This window comes from Gopherus flavomarginatus, chromosome 5 (assembly GCF_025201925.1).
Source record: "Gopherus flavomarginatus isolate rGopFla2 chromosome 5, rGopFla2.mat.asm, whole genome shotgun sequence".
Classification (NCBI taxonomy): Eukaryota; Metazoa; Chordata; order Testudines; family Testudinidae; genus Gopherus; species Gopherus flavomarginatus.
In genome coordinates, this window is record NC_066621.1 from 147,243,875 (window position 1) to 147,261,915 (window position 18,041).

Genomic DNA, 18,041 nt, shown 5'->3' on the forward strand with positions numbered 1-18,041 from the left:
TTCCCAGTCTAGTTCCCTTTCCCCAGATTACGCTGCCTGTCCAGCAGAGAGCATTCCTAGGGGATTATCAGGGGTCCGGGTGGCAAAGCTACTTGGTATTCCCTGCTGCCAGGCATCCACACAGCATTTCATGAGCTCTACCATTTTACACTTTTCAGGATCTTTTTTTTTTTCTTCTTCTTTCTAACTGGAATGCAAGACAACAATCCTGCAATCAGACAGTGCAAGATAACTTTAATGGAGCACTATGTAGGCACAAGGGTTAACGAGTCTCCACAAAGGTCCACCCATGCCAATCCACTTGTACAATTGGGATTTAAAATTTTTAAAACATTTTCCAAAGCAATTGAAAACATAATTCATGTAGATTAATCTGCATCAGTAAAAAGAACGAGGAACATCTTTAGTTCATTGTAGTGGTAGCTTTATAAAAATTCATTAGATCCAAAAGTTACAACAAAGCAATTCTGTAGATCAACTCAACTTGCAAGAGCTTCTGTGTTCAAATCTCAGTCAAGCCCTCCCACAGGTTGGGAATACTGTTGTACCTGTGTTATGGAGGTGGTCAGACTACACAGTCCCTTCTGGCTTTAAATGCTAGGAACTAAATATCTATGAACTGCAGTCATCCTGTGATGAATGATATTTTAGAATTAACGGATGGCATTTTCAAATTATCCTGCAATCTATTTTTGATAGATTTTCTCCCAGAAAATATTTGCTTCTCCTGAAAATATTTTATCCATCTCTACAGTGAGCTGCTCTTCTTGGGAAACCAGTGGGGTGGCTGCAACTATGGCTAATCCGACATTTCTGCTCAATAATCTAACAAACACAGGGCCAAATCCTGCTCACTTTACTCACCTGAGTAGTGCCATTAGCATCAATGGCCTATACAACTTAACACCAGTGGCCAAGACAAGCATGCATACATTGCTTTGTCAGCTAAATATAATAAATTCAAGAGTACAGCTCTCTTCTGAAAAGTGACAGTACACATGGCATCTTCTCTCTCAGCAGATCTACTTCTTGTGTCCCTTCACAGGTAGACCCACAGACTTTGGTGAAACAAATATACATTTTATTGTTTTTCACTCCTACAGAGCCAACTGTAACTAAATGAGTGTGTTAAGAGTTTTGTTTACTAAGTTCCAGTCATTACCGACGTGCCAACTCATTGGCCCATATACATACTAATATATGTATATAAACAAATACCACTTTGGCAGCATTAAGGGGCCTTAAAGTAGGCATAAATATAATTTACACTGCCTGAGCACTATAAATATGCACAATTGTAAAGGAGAATCAGGCCGGGTGTTTTTAGCAGGCTTGCATAGATGTATTTGGACTACCAGATCCTTATCATATTACAGTACTAGTGAGGGATAAACTGAACAGCTCAACTTTATGAGTCCAGGCTAAGTTTGCATAGCCGGGGAGGAGGGGAAATCTTTATATTCGTAAAACACCACTTTTGACATGGAAACAAAGTGAGGTAGTGAAAATTATAGAACAGAAGGGACCTCGAGAGGTCTCTAGTTTAACAAAGACAAATGCAAAGTGCTCCACTTAGGAAGGAAAAATCAGTTTCACACATACAAAATGGGAAGAGACTATCTAGGAAGGAATACGGCAGAAAGGGATCTAGGGGTTATAGTGGACCACAAGCTAAATATGAGTCAACAGTGTGATGCTGTTGCAAAAAAAAGCAAATGTGATTCTGGGATGCATTAACAGGTGTGTTGTGAGCAAGATACGGTCATTCTTCCGCTCTGCTCTGCGCTGGTTAGGCCTCAACTGGAGTATTGTGTCCAGTTCTGGGCATCGCATTTCAAGAAAGATGTGGAGAAATTGGAAAGGATCCAGAGAAGAGCAACAAGAATGATTAAAGGTCTTGAGAACATGACCTATGAAGGAAGGCTGAAAGAATTGGTTTTGTTTTAGTCTGGAAAAAAGAAGACTGAGAGGTGCCATAATAGCAGTTTTCAGGTATCTAAAAGGGTGTCATCAGGAGGAGGGAGAAAACCTGTTCACCTTAGCCTCTAAGGATAGAAGAAGCAGCAATGGGCTTAAACTGCAGCAAGGGAGGCTTAGGAACTTTTTCCTAATGTCCAGCCTAACTGTTAGGGTGGTTAAACACTGGAATAAATTGCTTAGGGAGGTTGTGGAATCTCCATCTCTGGAGATATTTAAGAATAGGTTAGATAAATGTCTAACTGGGATGGTCTAGACAGTATTTGGTCCTGCCATGAGGGCAGGGGACTAGAGTCGATGACCTCTCGAGGTCCCTTCCAGTTCTAGAATCTATGAATCCCCTGCACTCAAGGCAGGACTAAGTATTATCTAGACCATCCCTGACAGGTGTTTGTCCAACCTGCTCTTTAAAATCTCCAATGATGGAGAATCCACAACCTCCTGAGGCAATTTATTCCAGTTCTTAACCACTCTGACAGTGTGGTTCAGATAGTTCAAAACATTTAAATGCAGAACCTCATGATGCCATTTTTTATAGTTACTTTTAAGATTAGAACCACTATTTTAGGTTAACTGCAAAATACCATAAGCTAATAAATTTAATTTGCAGTGGTTTATATACTTTTTCACTTAACCTTTTTTTTCTTGGGGGGAGGGGGAGGACTTCATTAAGTCAACATAAAACGTCTAATGTTTAAACACTTTGATATATCAGCAGCTATATGGTAATCACATAAATTAATTATCTTAGACATTAGTCTGTAGGTTGGCACACACGGAATATGATCTGATGACTGAGTGCTTTTAAATATAGTGTGTATCTGGTATCAGAGGGTAGCCGTGTTAGTCTGGATCTGTAAAAGCAGCAAAGAATCCTGTGGCACCTTATAGACTAACAGATGTTTTGGAGCATGAGCTTTCGTGGGTGAATACCCACTTCCTCAGATGTGTATCTGGCTTACACTTCAAAAAACAGATAGTTCAAAACATTTAAATGCAGCTACGCATGAATCTGCCTGAATCTTCACAAAAACCTTTATTCATTAATTTTTTTAAAAAGCCACTTCCCCCCCCCAAACTTTGTCTACTGTTGCTAAATGTCCTCCATCATAATATTCAAAACCAACAGGCATGTTGCTACATACTGGATACATATTTCAAAATGTTATAGGATATACATAACATTTAAGTCATGGCATTCTTCAGACAAATGGTAAAATACTTAGAATCCAACCCTGAAGTATCACATTGTAACCCACCATTTAGTTTTTGCAGATATAATAAAACATATGCATTCTGTACCAATGTATTGTTTCTTTAATGAGGGTTGAGTTGTGAAGCTCAGAATTTCCCTTTTCTCTCTGTCTTCTTGAAGTTGGTGTCCTGATCACTGCAGTGTTTGTTGCTGTTAGCAATGACATCCAATTCTGCAGTTTCTAATAAGGCAACATTTTTCTCAGCATGTTTTTCTTTATACTAGTCCGCACAAATATAAGGCCCAACTGAAGCAGTGCCGAACTCCCAGAATTCCAACCAGAGCTAATGGGACCTGCGAGTGCTCAACGACGTTAAAAAACAGCTCCATAGGAACCATTCTGGAGAGCCACTTTTACCAGCTTTGGCACAGTGGACAAATCAGTATCACTTCATGTTCCTCCAGCAGCAATTGGGTCTTCCATCTCTGCCGTGTTTTTTCACATGCAGGATTAACTGCCCTTCGGAACAGTCACTAGATTCCTCCATCTGCCAGTAGTTCATAGTAAGACTCTAACACAATGACTGCACTTTTAGACTCTAGAAATGGCTGCAGTAGACAGATTGAAGTCTATTAGCCTGATTAGGAAGGTGCTGAGCACCTAAGATCCCATTGGTTTCAAAAGGGGGTTGTGAGCACCCAATAACTGAAAATCTGTCTGTCAAAGAGTGCACTCATTGTCGGAGCACCTCCTCATGGCTGGGTGTGGTACCGCAAGCTCCCTCCTCTCCAGTGCTACCTGTTGAGAGTCATTTTGGCCCCACAGCAGTCCCCCTCTTCTCGTAACTTGGCCATCTGGCCAGATCACCATTTTGTTACCCCAGAAGTCCAATAAAACAAAGTACTTACGACAGGTCTTCGTTCCGGACTTTGGCCCCTCTAGGCGTTGCACATTCTTTGTTTAAGGTGTCCTTATCCCCTTAAATCTGGGGACTTCACACCACCTTCCCTGGTGGCTAGTAGGGGAACTGAGGCCTTCTCCCGCCACGTTCCCCCCCATAACTGGGTTCCAGCACAAGGTCACTGTAAGTGAGCAGGCAAGGTCTCTCTAGTCTGACCTAACCCTGCAACTACTCAGAACCTCGCTAGGTTCATCCTACTCTCAATGCTAGGACCTGCAGGGCTCTCCCTTGGAATCCCCACATAAATCTGAGTCTAAAAGCACAAACTTAAACCATCTTCCATCCTCCACAGGCTAGGCCTTTCATGCCTCAAGTTCCCATGGCTGTTCCTCCACTAAATATCTCCCAGGCCCCCTTCCTAAAAATCCAGATCCTCCCCTTTTATCAGGGCTTACCACTGGAGCCTACCCTACTTCCAGTGACTGCTTCATCTCTCTCCTGGTGCTCTGTGAGACTTGTCTGGTCAGGAGATGATGCTAGTGCCAATTCTCCCTCTAGGCTTCCACCTTGAGCCTGCCAGTCTGTCCACTCTCTAGTCCCAAAGCATGACCAGAGAGTTCCTTCCTCTTGAGCACTGGCCTGCTAAACCCGGGGTTGAGAGTTCAATCCTTGAGGGGGTCATTTAGGGATCTGGGGCAAAAATCTGTCTGGGGATTGGTCCTGCTTTGAGCAGAGGGTTGGAGTAGATGACCTCCTGAGGTCCCTTCCAACCCTGATATTCTATGATTCCTCCCTGCAGCCCCCTTCTGCTCCAAACTTCTGTTCTTTATACTAACCACCCAGCTCCTTCCCCAACTGAGCTTCATCTCTAGTTGTGCCTGGCTCACCTTTCAGATGCAAGCAGGTCGGGCTGATCGAGCTCTCAGTCCCACATTATCCTTTCATTTCCTGCACGGGGTACACAACCCATCACATTGGCCCATATAAATGAATTTACAAATTCCAAAACAAACACCCTCACACCGTATTTAACTCTGAAAACCCCAATACTAGACAACAAAAAAGAGGAAAGTTATGATATTCAGGTGTCACCTTCTGTTCCAAACAGCAACAATAAACCTATATTTTTTATATTTGCAGAAGCCTCATTTGATTCAAAGAGGTACCAGTAAACACTATGCTAATGTTCAGGACGTGGAAATTTATTTAATTATTGATGTCAGACATTTCAAAATGGCTTAGCCCAGGAAACACCAAAATTAAATAATGTTCACTGGCCACTCTTGTCAGAATTTGCATATTCTCTGCCCCACTCCCATAGACAAAGTTATATCCTGCTGGAAGGTAAATAAAAGCTTCCTTCAGGAGCTGAACACTATACAAAAAAGGACCACATCGCAACAGAAACACAAATGGAACATTAAGGCTTTGTCCTCGTTTCAGTAGTTGATGACCAGACATTGAAATAGTTGCAGGCGTGGAAAATCCTAGCACAGTGTGGCTTAGTGGAGAGAGCACTGGACTAGGGCTCAAAAGAGGTGGGATCTATTCCTGGCTCTGCTACTGGGTGACCTGGGATAAGTCACTTCAGCTCTGTGCCTCAGTTTCCTCATGGATAAAATGGTATAAAGATGCTTACATTCTTTATAAAGCACTTGGATATTTACTGATAAAAAGCACTATATAAGAGCTAGGTATAACTAATAAATATATAATAGCACAGAGGAGGACAGCTGTAATTATCCCAGTCATGCAGGAAGACAGACAAGATGCAAGGGATGGGGCTTAATTAGGCTGCAACACTATTAACTCATCTGGAAACTATCCAGTAATAATTTACACAGTGCAGGTTATCTTAACTCCCGTAATCCTCATTCTCACAGGTTAACTTTGACCCCTCACCCCCAGAGCCCTTCCTCCCAGGCACTCACTTAAGGTTTCAGGATCCCAGCTGACAGCTCTCTCAGGTAGAGACCTGCATCTCCTCTTCCAGATGGGGTTTAGGCTTGCAGTCCCTTTGCACCTCGGCCTGCTTGCCCCAGCAGGTCTGATTGGGATCCAGCACCTGTAGTTAACTTTTCTCCAGGGGTTGCAACAATGTGTACCAGTTAGCAACCAGTCTTCACAAAGTAAAATACTTTTATTCTTAGGGTGCATTTATCATCAGGGTAAAAATATTACAGAGAAAACATGTGAAAACAATAAAAGTGTCCTGTACCCATGCTAAAAGCTTACCAAAGTTCTAGGGGGTCTGGATAAACCAAAGTCTTTCCAACTCTTCCACAACAGTGCCCTCTCCCGCCCCCTCCCCTTGGCTCCCCTTGGAGAAAAGGTCCCATCCATTTGCTGAATTAAAAAAAGAAGAAGTCCTGTGCCAGTTTAAGCTCAGTCTTTATGCCAAAAGCCCTTTCTTTGTCAGTTTACTCTCTGGAAAATTCAGTCTGAACCAGTATATGCAAGCCTCCTCAGGGAGTGGTACCTCTCCAAAGGTGTTTACAAACAAGAGTGATTCATCTTAATCACCCCTCCCCACCCCCCACACACACTGTTTTTAGTTCCTGGAGGAACTATGGTAACCCTTCCTCCATTCCTCTGCAAAACCGCAAACAATCCCTGGCCCACAGTGATAACAAACCACCCCTAAACTTATCACAATATGGTCCCCAAAGATATTGCATGTGATTGCAATATCTGTCACAGTTACCACCTAGTGAGAGGCTGCCTTCTGCCCCGACTCCTCTCCACTGCTGGTACCTAGCCTGTCACTGAGACCCCAGCACCATCCCCTTGCTTGTTCTCAGTGGTAGCAGATGACAGAACAAGGAGTAATGGTCTCATGTTGTAGTAGGGGAGGTTTAGGTTGGATATTAGGAAAAACTTTTTCACTAGGAGGGTGGTGAAGCACTGGAATGGGTTACCTAGGGAGGTGGTGCAATCTGCTTCCTTACAGGTTTTTAAGGCCAGGTTCGACAAAGCCCTGGCTGGGATGATTTAGTTGGGAATTGGTCCTGCTTTGAACAGGGGGTTGGACTAGATGACTTCCTGAGGTCCCTTCCAACCCTGATATTCTATGATTCTATGATTAAGGGGCTGGGGAAATGGAGTAGTCTCCTCACTGACAGACTAGGAGCTTCAACGCCATCCCCCAGCTTCTTGAGGGGATGCCTTCCCCTAAATCCACTTCTCACTCTGGTTTTATCAGGGAACCAGACCCTGTATGGAACTGGACACCTGCCAGCTGCTAAATTATGACACCTTGAACCTTAACTCTTCATTTATCTCACTGAATCCCAAAGCTACTGTAGGGAAAAAACACGAAAACCCACACACTTCACACTGGGCAATCGGGCAGTGCGGGAAAAATTCTTTCCCAGTCCCCAAAAAGGTGACTAGCGTGATGCTCACAGCAAATCAAAAACCTGGTGCTATGCTAATCCCAGCGGGGGAAGCTGGGGCTCCAGTCGGGCTCATATCCCTCTACTGAGTTCTCAGGGACCTATGGCTAACCTGAGCCCCACTGGCCTGCTCACCAGCCCAGGTGATGCTCCCTTCCCACCCCCAGCCATCTTCCTCTCCCAGTGCCAAGGAATGATGGAGACTACTCCTTTTTTCTGCCATTCCAGACACAGAGTCATTGTCTTTGAGGTTGCAGGGGTGTATTTGCTCTGATGAAGCTCACCCCTGCTTAAAACTAGCATAAACTAGCATAAACTCAACTGAAGCAAATCTTTATTTTCCTTGTCTATACTTGGGGTTCACATAGGTGCATCTAGTCAATGGCTGGCCAATGACTGCTGCATTTGGACTGAATTCTCAACCTTGACAAGGCCTAAATTAATATTTAAAGTGCCTATTATATAGAGGACCAAATTAGCCTGTTATCCCTCTAATAAAAAAGGATAGAAAAGAACCAATAGATAGAATATCTTGTCTATTAAAGGGCTATTGTGTTATTTCACTCATGCCAACAACAACAAAATTCCAAACTCATTCACTTGTGTAGCAATGCCACTGGAAAAGAAAATCATTCCTTACTTCAGTGTAAAAGATCACTAACTCTTAGGCACTGTTGCATGAAGTGCTTAGAGTTTTAAGATGGTTCATCAAACGGCCATCTACATTTCCAAACCATTTCTTCACTCCCCGCTCCATAGAGTATTAGTTTCTATTACCTGGATTGGAATGATCGCCAAGTAATAATTAGTGCCTGAACAGATGTGAATTCTTCTCTTGAAAATGCCAGTCACAAGTTCTCAGTTGCACACTAAAGTAAATTGAATCTAGATATATTAATGGCAAAGGGTTCATATACAGTACCACTTTGAACACAATAGATGTCTCATATACTAGATTACAGGCAAAGGGCTCACAGAGGACACCATCCTAAATTTACTGAGGTATCCAGTTCTTAACTCTGAGTCAGTGTCTATTCACTTTTAAGTATCAATAAAGATAGTGAGGTGTAAAGAAATCTTAGAGTCAACTAATCTGTATTATTAACTAATCTGTAAATACCAGCCTTTAAATTTAAATGAAGCAGTCTTCAAACCAATTACCTGTAATGTTGTTATAGAATAATGAGATAATTTTTTAACCCACAGGAACAGTTTAACATCTAGACAACAATATAACAATTGATACTGGACTAAAGTAATTAAAGTCATAATCTCCATACAATGTGTTTTTGCTAAAGGGAACCTACAAAAACATGTTACAACAAGCCAGACACACCTTTCAGTGCTGAACTAAAAGGTTTGCACATAAATCAATATATTTTTCCCCAAGTCAGCTAGAGTTAAAAAGAGAGTGGAGGAAAGGGAAGTAACCCAGGATGCTCTACAAACAGCCCAAGATACCCTTGTCCTCTTCAGAGAGTTTTGTTTTTTATTTAGTTGATTAAATAATAGACAAAGTGAGGATAATTATTAATGGAGGAGTATATTCAAAGCGAAGGAGAAGAAAGAGCTTTTATGACTCCAAAGGTATGAACTATTAACAAAAGGAACCTTATTAAGTGATCTAAAAGCTTTGCAAAAGCTCCACTCAGAAGCTTTCACAATAGTAACTCCTTAAGGACTCGATCCTGCAAAGTGCTGAGCAATTTGGCCCTGATCCAGTAAAGCATTTAAGCGTTTATTTAAACTCAGAATAATGGAATCAATAGGACTACTCAGGTGCTTAAAATTAAGCATGCACTTAAGTGTTTTTATGGATAGAAGCCAAAGTGGTCATCCCCTTCCAGCATTGAGGGCTAAGTGGGGGCTAACAAATACTATAAAAAGGAGTGTTCCTTACCTATCTCCATGCAAGAAATTCACACACCATGAGCAGAACGGTGATTAAAAACAAAAATACAGATAATCTCTGCCTGGCATGCATCTCATGAAGAAATCAAATCCGTCTGAACTGTTTCTGCCTGAAAATAGACCAGCTGGAAGGAATAGCAAAGGAAGAAAAATGGATTGATTCCCTAAAAAAAAGAATCTTTTACTGTTTAGGCAGATTTTAAGAGTACGTTGTAAAAAAAGACAACTAGTAACAATGATCATTTATGAACATAATCACATGCCCACACGAATGGATGCAAGTACTGGAAACACAACATGCAACTATTTGGATCTGTAGATGAGCAAACTACTGTAAATGGTGGGATTAGGTTTAATCCTCCCAATTCACGTGTCATCATATATCTGGGAGACTCTGATGGAACACAAACGATTTAAAAGTATTTGGAGGAATTTTTTTTAGACTTGGAACACAATCTTGAATATTGGCTACATGAACTATAAAAGAAACACAGACTGGAAAACAGAAGCAGCCAATGAACATTTGCTGGAACCTGAAGCAACAGAGGCAATAACTAAGTACAGTCAATTAGCTGAAGTCAGAGTTAAAAGCACAGCCCAACAAAAACATAAAATATGAATGTTATTTCTAATTAAGATAATGTTGTGAGGGTAACACCACAAGAATATTACACCTCTACCCCAATACAGCGCTGTCCTCGGGAGCCAAAAAATCTTACCGTGTTATATGTGAAACCGCGTTATATCGAGCTTGCTTTGGTCCATAAGAGTGCGCAGCCTGCCCCCATCCCCCCCTTCCCCTGAAGCACTGCTTTACCACATTATATCCAAATTCGTGTTATATCAGGTTGCGTTATATCAGGGTAGAGGTGTATTTCCTCGCACTTGCTGTGCTCAGTTTACTATTGTGATGCATTTCAATGATGTCCTAAACATCCTGTGCCACCAGGCAGGAGGATTAATTCGAGAATTTTTGATTTGACAACTCCATCCTGTGACTTCTGCTGCTTCAGGACAGCATGTCACTCACTCACACTAACTTTGAACTAATTACAGTACAAGATGATGGCACCCAGAATTAATTGCTTGTAATATTCAGACCAAGTTAAGATAAGTTAAGAAGATTGATGATAGGAGATGTGGCCTGGTCCAGTGGACAGGACACTAGTCTGGGACTTAGAAGGCCCAGGTTCTATGACCTCCTGTATGACCTTGGGCAAATCATTTCACTCTCTGTGCCTCAGTTTCCTTTCCCATCCTTTATCATGTGTACTTAGTCTGTAAGCATTTTGAGATCGCAACGGTCTCTGTGTGTTCTACTATATTACTATTAATAAATACTACTAGTATTATAAAAATAAAAAAAAATAAAAACATAGATGTGCCAGGAATTGGGCTCATTATGCAGTGACAATGCAGCTGAGCTATACTGAAGGAGTGCTTTCACTGTTGGAAAAGAACACTCTCCCACTCATACAAGAGATGCAATATCATTCCATACAGAGATTCTCTAATTCCTCAGTTCCCCAGCTACCTGCTCAGAAAGTGCTCTGAAGAGGTAAGCAGTTCTATAGGAGATGACAAGGTATTTAGACAATCTAGTTTCAGGTACTTAATTTTTTAACTGCATGGAATTGCCTCCAGAGAGCAGCAATCCTCTAGTACAAGCCTGCACAACATGCGGCCCAGGGGCCACATGCGGCCTGCGTGGACTCACTGTGTGGCCCATGGGGGATGAGTAGGTGGGCTCACTATGAGGCCTGTGGGGGGTGAGTAGGCAAGTGGTGGGTGAGGGAGGGGGGCTGAAGAGGCGGGTGGGCAGTGGCAGGGAGTGAGGAGGCAAGCCAGGGTGGTGCAGGGCTGAGGAGGCAAGCGGGCAGGCAGTGGCAGAGGGGGCAAGTGAGCCAGCGGTGGCGGAGTGGGGGCTGAGGAGGCGAGTGGGTGGGCAGGCAGTGGCGGGGGCTGAGGAGGCAAGCTGAGAGGGGAAGAGGGCTGAAGGAGGTGACCGGGGGGGGGCAGGTGAGCCGGCAGTGAAGGAGGGGGGCTGGGGAGGCAAGCAGGGGGTGGGGGACTGAGGAGGCGAGCGAGGAGTCAGTGGCTGACCTGTTCTTCTGATCTGGTCTGGCTCCCATCCCCTCTCCAAGGGTTGCAGCTGTCTGGAAGTGCTGCCTTCCACTCCTTCCTCATTCACAGCTCATTCATTCAACAGGGCAACTGATTACAAAGTGGGGGGGAAGATCTTATTCTACTTCTACCAAAAAGACATTTTTCTTTTACCTTAATTATACTACCTTAGGGGCTCACTATAACATTACCAAGGTTCAATATCGCTGTTTCAGTGGGGCAGCACTGGGGAAGGAGGGTTTGTTTCCATGGGGCAGGCAGTGCTGGGGGGGGGGAGTATTTCGGGGAGGCTGGGCAGTGCTGGGGGGGTGTTGTGTTTCAGGGGGGCTTGGCGGTGCTGAGGTGTGGGGGAGGTCGGTGGGGTTCAGCCCTTTGCTGTTTTCTTTGTGGAGTAATATGGCCCCTCGCCGCTTTACAAGTTGTGCAGGCCTGCTCTAGTAGATGGGTCAGGGAGCAATCACAAAAATGGAGTGGAGGGAAAGAGTGACAAGCACTCTGAAATGCTGCCCTACTTCATATACGATCTCCAGCACTATTAGTTAGTGGATTAGCTAGGGAACTGCTAAGTATTATAAGCAGTAGTGGTATTGTCAAGCACAGGCAAACCATGAGGATCAAGTGGCTCCCGCCACCACCCTGTAAGTGGCAGAAACATTGAAAGGAAGCTATCATTGCGGTGAAATGAGCCCTGTCTGCATTTGTGAATTGCTGTCACCAGTGCAACACACACCTCTGAATACAAATAAGCATCCTTACAAGGATATGTTCAGACATCAGCTCTCCTGTAGACCAATCTCCCAACCAGAAAGGACTCATTCTCCAAACAGTGGCTTGATTTATGCCAAGATCATCCTGAAGAGATTCCTAGCATTAGTGAAAGCCGTTGCCCCCTTCCGCTAACATTGAAAACTATTTAACTGCTAGCACAGACCTAGCACCACCACTTTCAAGACTGTTACTGGAAGTGCAATTACAATTGCCACACTTTCTGTAACAGCATTAAGCTGGTTTGCAGACTGGGCCTAACAGACATATACTCCACTAAGGAAAATGGTGTTTAAAATATTCAAATTATGCAGGAAGCTGTAGGTTACAAACAAGAAGGGAAATGCCTGATAAAAAGGGACTGCAGCTCCCTATCCCACTCACTTACATGAAACAACTCACAAAGGGTAGCTTTTTTGTAAGCAGGCAGCTTGAAGAGCCTGTCATCCGCAGAACTGAATTTAAAAAAAGAAGTTAGGCAAAATGATACACAAAGTTGTAAGGAAATAGCATAGATCAAACTTAAACAGATCTCTCTCAGGGTGGGGGAAGAGACAAGGGGGGTCCTATTCCTATCTAACATGCATGCTGTTAACAAAAGGAGCCAATGGAAGGGGAAGAAGTCTACCTTTTCTGAGTAATGAGGGATGTTCTCATTTGGTTTATTAAAGGAAGGAAATCCTCTCCCCTCCAAAGGAATGGAAACTCAATGTCTGGTATAAAGAATACACATAGAACACCTAAAAACAGTTAGCCTAATTGAATGTCTTTCAGGAGACTAACATGGGCATATTCCTTGGAACTCAAGAGCAAAACAACGTCAATCAGGCTCAAGACACCTCGGATTTAGACCATTCAAGGAAAAATTCTCATATTTCAAGCCAACAACAACAAAAAAAAAAGTAGAGCACCACAGCCAACGTTGTTAAGAATGTAGCTGCGTAGACATAATCTCAGAATCAGCCAGGCAAGGCATTCCAGACGCACTATCTGGCCTCTGTACAATAAAAGAACCATCATCGGAGAAGAACGGTCGTAGGTTCAAGCAGCGGGGGGGGGGGGGGGGGGGGGAGAAAGGGGAAAAAAAGAAACCAAATGGGAAGGGTGTACAGTGCTTCCTTACCTGCACGCTGCTAGAAGTGGGTTTTGGCCCACGAAAGCTTATGCCCAGAATAATCTGTTAGTCTCTAAGGTGCCACAAAGACTCCTCGTTTCTCTATAGTCTCAGTCTTTAAGGGCAAGTGCTCAACGCGGGCACAGCACTTCTCCCATTGAAGTCAATGACTTCCATTGAATGCAGTGGGCGTTTCACCATGGGCTTCCGTGGGAGCAGAGCTACACCAGTGCTGAGTGCTTTTGAACATTCCACCTTAAACACTGTTGCGATATGATGTGTAGACCGGAAACCAAAGCAGTATTGCTATTATGGGTGTAGTGCTTCAAGTCCACCTTCAAGGGCACTTCAAATCTCCCCGGACACTCAACAACAGACTTAAAAGTGGCCATTCTTCAACAAAAAAACCCTTCAAAAACAGACTTCAATGAGAAACTGCAGGGTTGGAATTAATTTGCAAACTTGACACCATCAAATTAGGCCTGAATAAAGACTGGGAGTGGCTGGGTCACTACAAAAAAGTCATTTTCCCTCTGTAGATACTCAGACCTTCTTGTCAACCATTGGGAATGAGCCACATCCACCCTGACTGAATTGGCCTCGTTAGCACTGACCCCCGCACTTGGTAAGGCAATTCCCATCTTTTCATGTGCTGTATATTGATACCTGCCTCCTGTATTTTTCACTCCATGCATCTGATGAAGTGTGTTCTGGACCACGAAAGCTTATGCCCAGATAATTTGTTAGTCTCTAAGGTGCCACAAGGACTCCTCGTCATTTTTGCTGATTCAGACTAAAATGGCTACCCCTCTGAAGGCTATAGAAAAATATCCTACATGAGAATTACCACATACAGCACAATCCCACAAACTTGTGAGGGGCTGAGCACCACAGGATTTGAGGGAGCCTTGCATCTTCTAAGACAGTGGCTCTCAACCAGGGGTCTGGGACCCCTGGGGGACCGCAAGCAAGTTTCAGGGATCTCCCAAAATAAACCAGAGAGCAGGGCCAGCATTAGACTCACTGGGGCTCAGGCCAGAAAGCTGAAGGGCGGGAGGGGGGGAGGGGCAGGGCTCAGAAAGAAAAAGGTTGAGAAACCCTGTCCTAGGAGGAGTTCAGTGCATCATAGGCTTGGACCGAAAAAGTGAGAGTTCACTGTACTTTTCACCAGACATACCACCCACTTTCAAGGTCCATTCACAGTAAATGCATAACTGATAGAGTTGAAGGTCAGAAGGCGCCATTACATCATCTGGCCTGACTTCATATCACAGACCTGTAAATTTCAACTACTTACTTCTGTATTGGGTGTAATAACCTATGTTTGACTAAAGCATGTCTTCCAGAAGAGCATCCAGTCTTGAACTGAAGGCACAAAGGCATGGAGAATCCACCACTTCCCTTGGAAGTTTGTTCCAATGGTTAAATAACCCTTACTGTAAAAATTTGTGCCTGATTTCTAATTTGAATTTGTCCGATTTCAGCTTCCTACCGATGGTTCTTGTTCTGTTATTCTCTGCATTTTCTCCCCATGAAGTACTTACTGTAATCATGACACTTCTCAAATCTTCCTTTTGATAAACTAAACAGATTGAGTTCTTTAAGTCTCTCTCTGTAAGGCATTTTCTCCAGCCCTCAAATCATTTTTGCAGCTCTTCTCTGCACATTCTCTAATCTTTCAATGTTCTTTTAAAAATGTGGATGCCAGAACTGGACACAGTATTCCAGTATATGTCTCACCAATGCCATATACAGAAGTCATGCACCTCCCAACCCCTCTTATGCTCTACTGCTCTGTTTATACACTCAAGGATTGCATTAGCCTTTTTGACGGCAGCATCGCATTGGGAGTTTGAGTTAATTGCTTGTCCGCTATGATCCCTAAATCCTTTTCAGAGTCACTGCTTTCCAGGATACTGTCCCCCATTCAGTAGGTATGACTTGCATTCCTTATTCCCAAATGTGAAACGTTCCATTTGGCTGTATTAAAAACACATTTTGTTTGAATGGGCCCAACTTACCAGTGATCCAAATTTTATCAAGAGTGATTTGATATTTACTTCCAGATCATTGATAAGAACAAAACAAAAAAAATGTTGATTGGGCCTAGTACCAATCCCTGCAGAATTCCATAGAAACACCCTATTCAAAGATGATTCCCTATGGATGACTTTTTGAGGTCAGTTAGCTAGTTCTTAGCCTATTTAACTTTCGATTTATTGATATTTGTATAATGCTAATTGTTTTTATCAGAATGTCTTACGGTATTAAATCAAATGCCTTACAAAAGTCTAAATATATTAGATTTATGTAGCTAAGTGCATAATCTCCTCAAAGAATGAGAATTATATTTGACAAGATCTATTTTCCAGAAAACCATGCTGACTGACATTATAATCGTTTCCTTTAATTCTTTATGAACCGATTCCTCTATCTATCATCTTTTCCATTCTTTTGGCCAAGACTGATGTCAGGATAACCAACCTATAATCATACCTGTTATTCCTCTTACCTTTTTTGAATATTGGCACAACATTAACACTCTTCCGGTATTTTGGAATTTCCCTGATATTCCAATAGTTCATAAAACTTGACATCAGCAGACCAGAGATCACCTCAGCCAATTCTTTTAGCACCCTTAGGCACAAGTTACATGGGCCTGACTATTTAAAAATGTGTATCCCTAACAAATACTGTTTAACAGCCTCTCTGATTAGAAATGGCCTGGAAAGTACTTTTCATCCTCATGTGATACAAGCACCTCATTCTGCTTCTTTCCAAATACAAACTAACAATTGTCAAGACGTCCTCATGACACACGCCAATGGTTCCCAAGTCCAAGAATTAAAAACACATAGGAACATTTTGCAAGAAAAAAGGAATAATGAGTGCAGCCATCCAGTTGGACCATTGCTAAACAAAATAATTGTCTTTTTCTGTTAATTCTCTCAACACAAACAAATACACTAGTTTATAGCCCATACTAACTTCTAGCCCTTGTATGCTTGGTGCGGTAAAAACAGAGTAAGATGCAAATGCTGTTCTCAAGGGGCTCATGTTGCAATTCAGACACAGAGAATAGTCCAGACACCCATTACAAAACAGACTGATGTCACAGAGATGCAGGGTTGGGTGCTGGGAGTTTTTTTATTTGGTCTGTTCTAGGGGGGGTTTGAGTATCAATTCTGGGTTATGGTTTTGTGGATTATGAAGTCTGTAACGAGAAGATGATTTTAAAAGGAATTTTTAGAGTCTTTTCAGGAGACCTTGGAAAATAGATGGATTATTGAGGACGAAGGGTAAAAAAGATCAGTAACTTGTGATTTGGTTTTATCTAATCCTTAACACACAGGTTGCAGGTATATATTTTGGTGAGAAAAAAAAAAGAACAGAAGAAATGTTTATTTCAGAAAAAGAAAGAACATTTATATTATGTTGTGACAGAAAGAATGGCGTTATAAAACAGGAAAGCTGGCAGATCTTTATTACCACAGAACTACCAACATATTTGCTGTTAGAAAAATACTCATCTCTGCTGTTCTTGTTGTTTGAGAATGTGTTCTTATTGACGCGACATGGATTTCCAGATTCCCTCTGACACACACAGTCTTCTAGTGCACAAAATAAGCACCAGTCCTTTTCTGAAGGCTCTAGAATTTTAGCTTTCAGAACAATTACATCAAGCTATGGGGCAAAAAATGGAACTTTCAATGGATCAATTACAAGCACAAAAATTGCAAGGACAAAATGCACAAAATCTCTGACATTCCAACTACTAGAATGCTGAAGTTCTTGAACTGCTCTCTTTAAATTACACCAGTAATTAGGAACTATACTTACCATTGGTCTGCATGCTCCAGTAATGCAAGGCAAATTTAAAAGATCATTTATATCTCAGACTGGGAAAAGCTGTGCCTTTTGGAACAGTGAAATAAAAAGGAAACAAAGAAGTCTTACCATTTTGATGCCAGTGGAAAATGTGACTGGTTTGACTGGTCTGGGTTTTTCCAGCTGCATTTCTAGCTGCGTAGATCTGTCTTTATGTTGAGCTAAGAGCAGGGAGGCCGGCAGATGGGAACTTTCCTGTAAACATGTTGAAAACACAGATTGAAATATTCAAAAGAAAAAAAATTAATGCTGCTCATTCTTCAAGACTACAAATTGTGTCTGAAAAGGCCATCACCAGCAGAAAAAGGTTACGCTAAATATTCTCTATATGAGAAACAGTTTACAGCAAACGATCACTTTCAGTAATAGGAAAAAGCTGCAGCAGTCTCATAAATCAGCATAATCTGCAAACAACCATTTTTATGGAATCCACATTAAAGACAATATAACAGAGTCCTTATTGCAACTGGCCAATGCAACCATATTTATTAAAATAAAAAAATTAGAACTTAATCACAGAAGGAGTAGTACAAAGTAGTATAACTTGAATCAGATGTTTATCTAAGACACATTCTTTCTACAAATGAATTCAGACCAGTTTGAAATTGTTTCCCATTAGATTTCACCTGAGGCCGTTTGGAAATGATCCTTGCTCTGCCTTGCACAATGGCACCATTGTAAGTGCAACCAACAGCATATTTATTTTCTCCTTAACCAACTTATTTTTAGGGAAGCCAGCCAATTTTAAAATATATATTATATATATAAAT

General features: G+C 42.2%; 1 protein-coding gene and 1 long non-coding RNA gene across 3 annotated transcripts in view; both read right to left on the reverse strand.

Moving 5' to 3' along the window:
* LOC127051001 (uncharacterized) overlaps positions 1 to 18,041 on the reverse strand; it is a 427,926-nt gene that overhangs the window by 186,669 nt on the left and 223,216 nt on the right. The gene's annotated exons all lie outside the window — the stretch shown is intronic.
* MNAT1 (MNAT1 component of CDK activating kinase) overlaps positions 1 to 18,041 on the reverse strand; it is a 212,574-nt gene that overhangs the window by 98,573 nt on the left and 95,960 nt on the right. For both annotated transcript variants that reach the window (XM_050952712.1, XM_050952713.1), the window contains exon 6: positions 17,341 to 17,466. In XM_050952712.1, the coding sequence (XP_050808669.1) occupies positions 17,341 to 17,466 (126 nt within the window). The remainder of the gene's footprint in view (positions 1 to 17,340; positions 17,467 to 18,041) is intronic.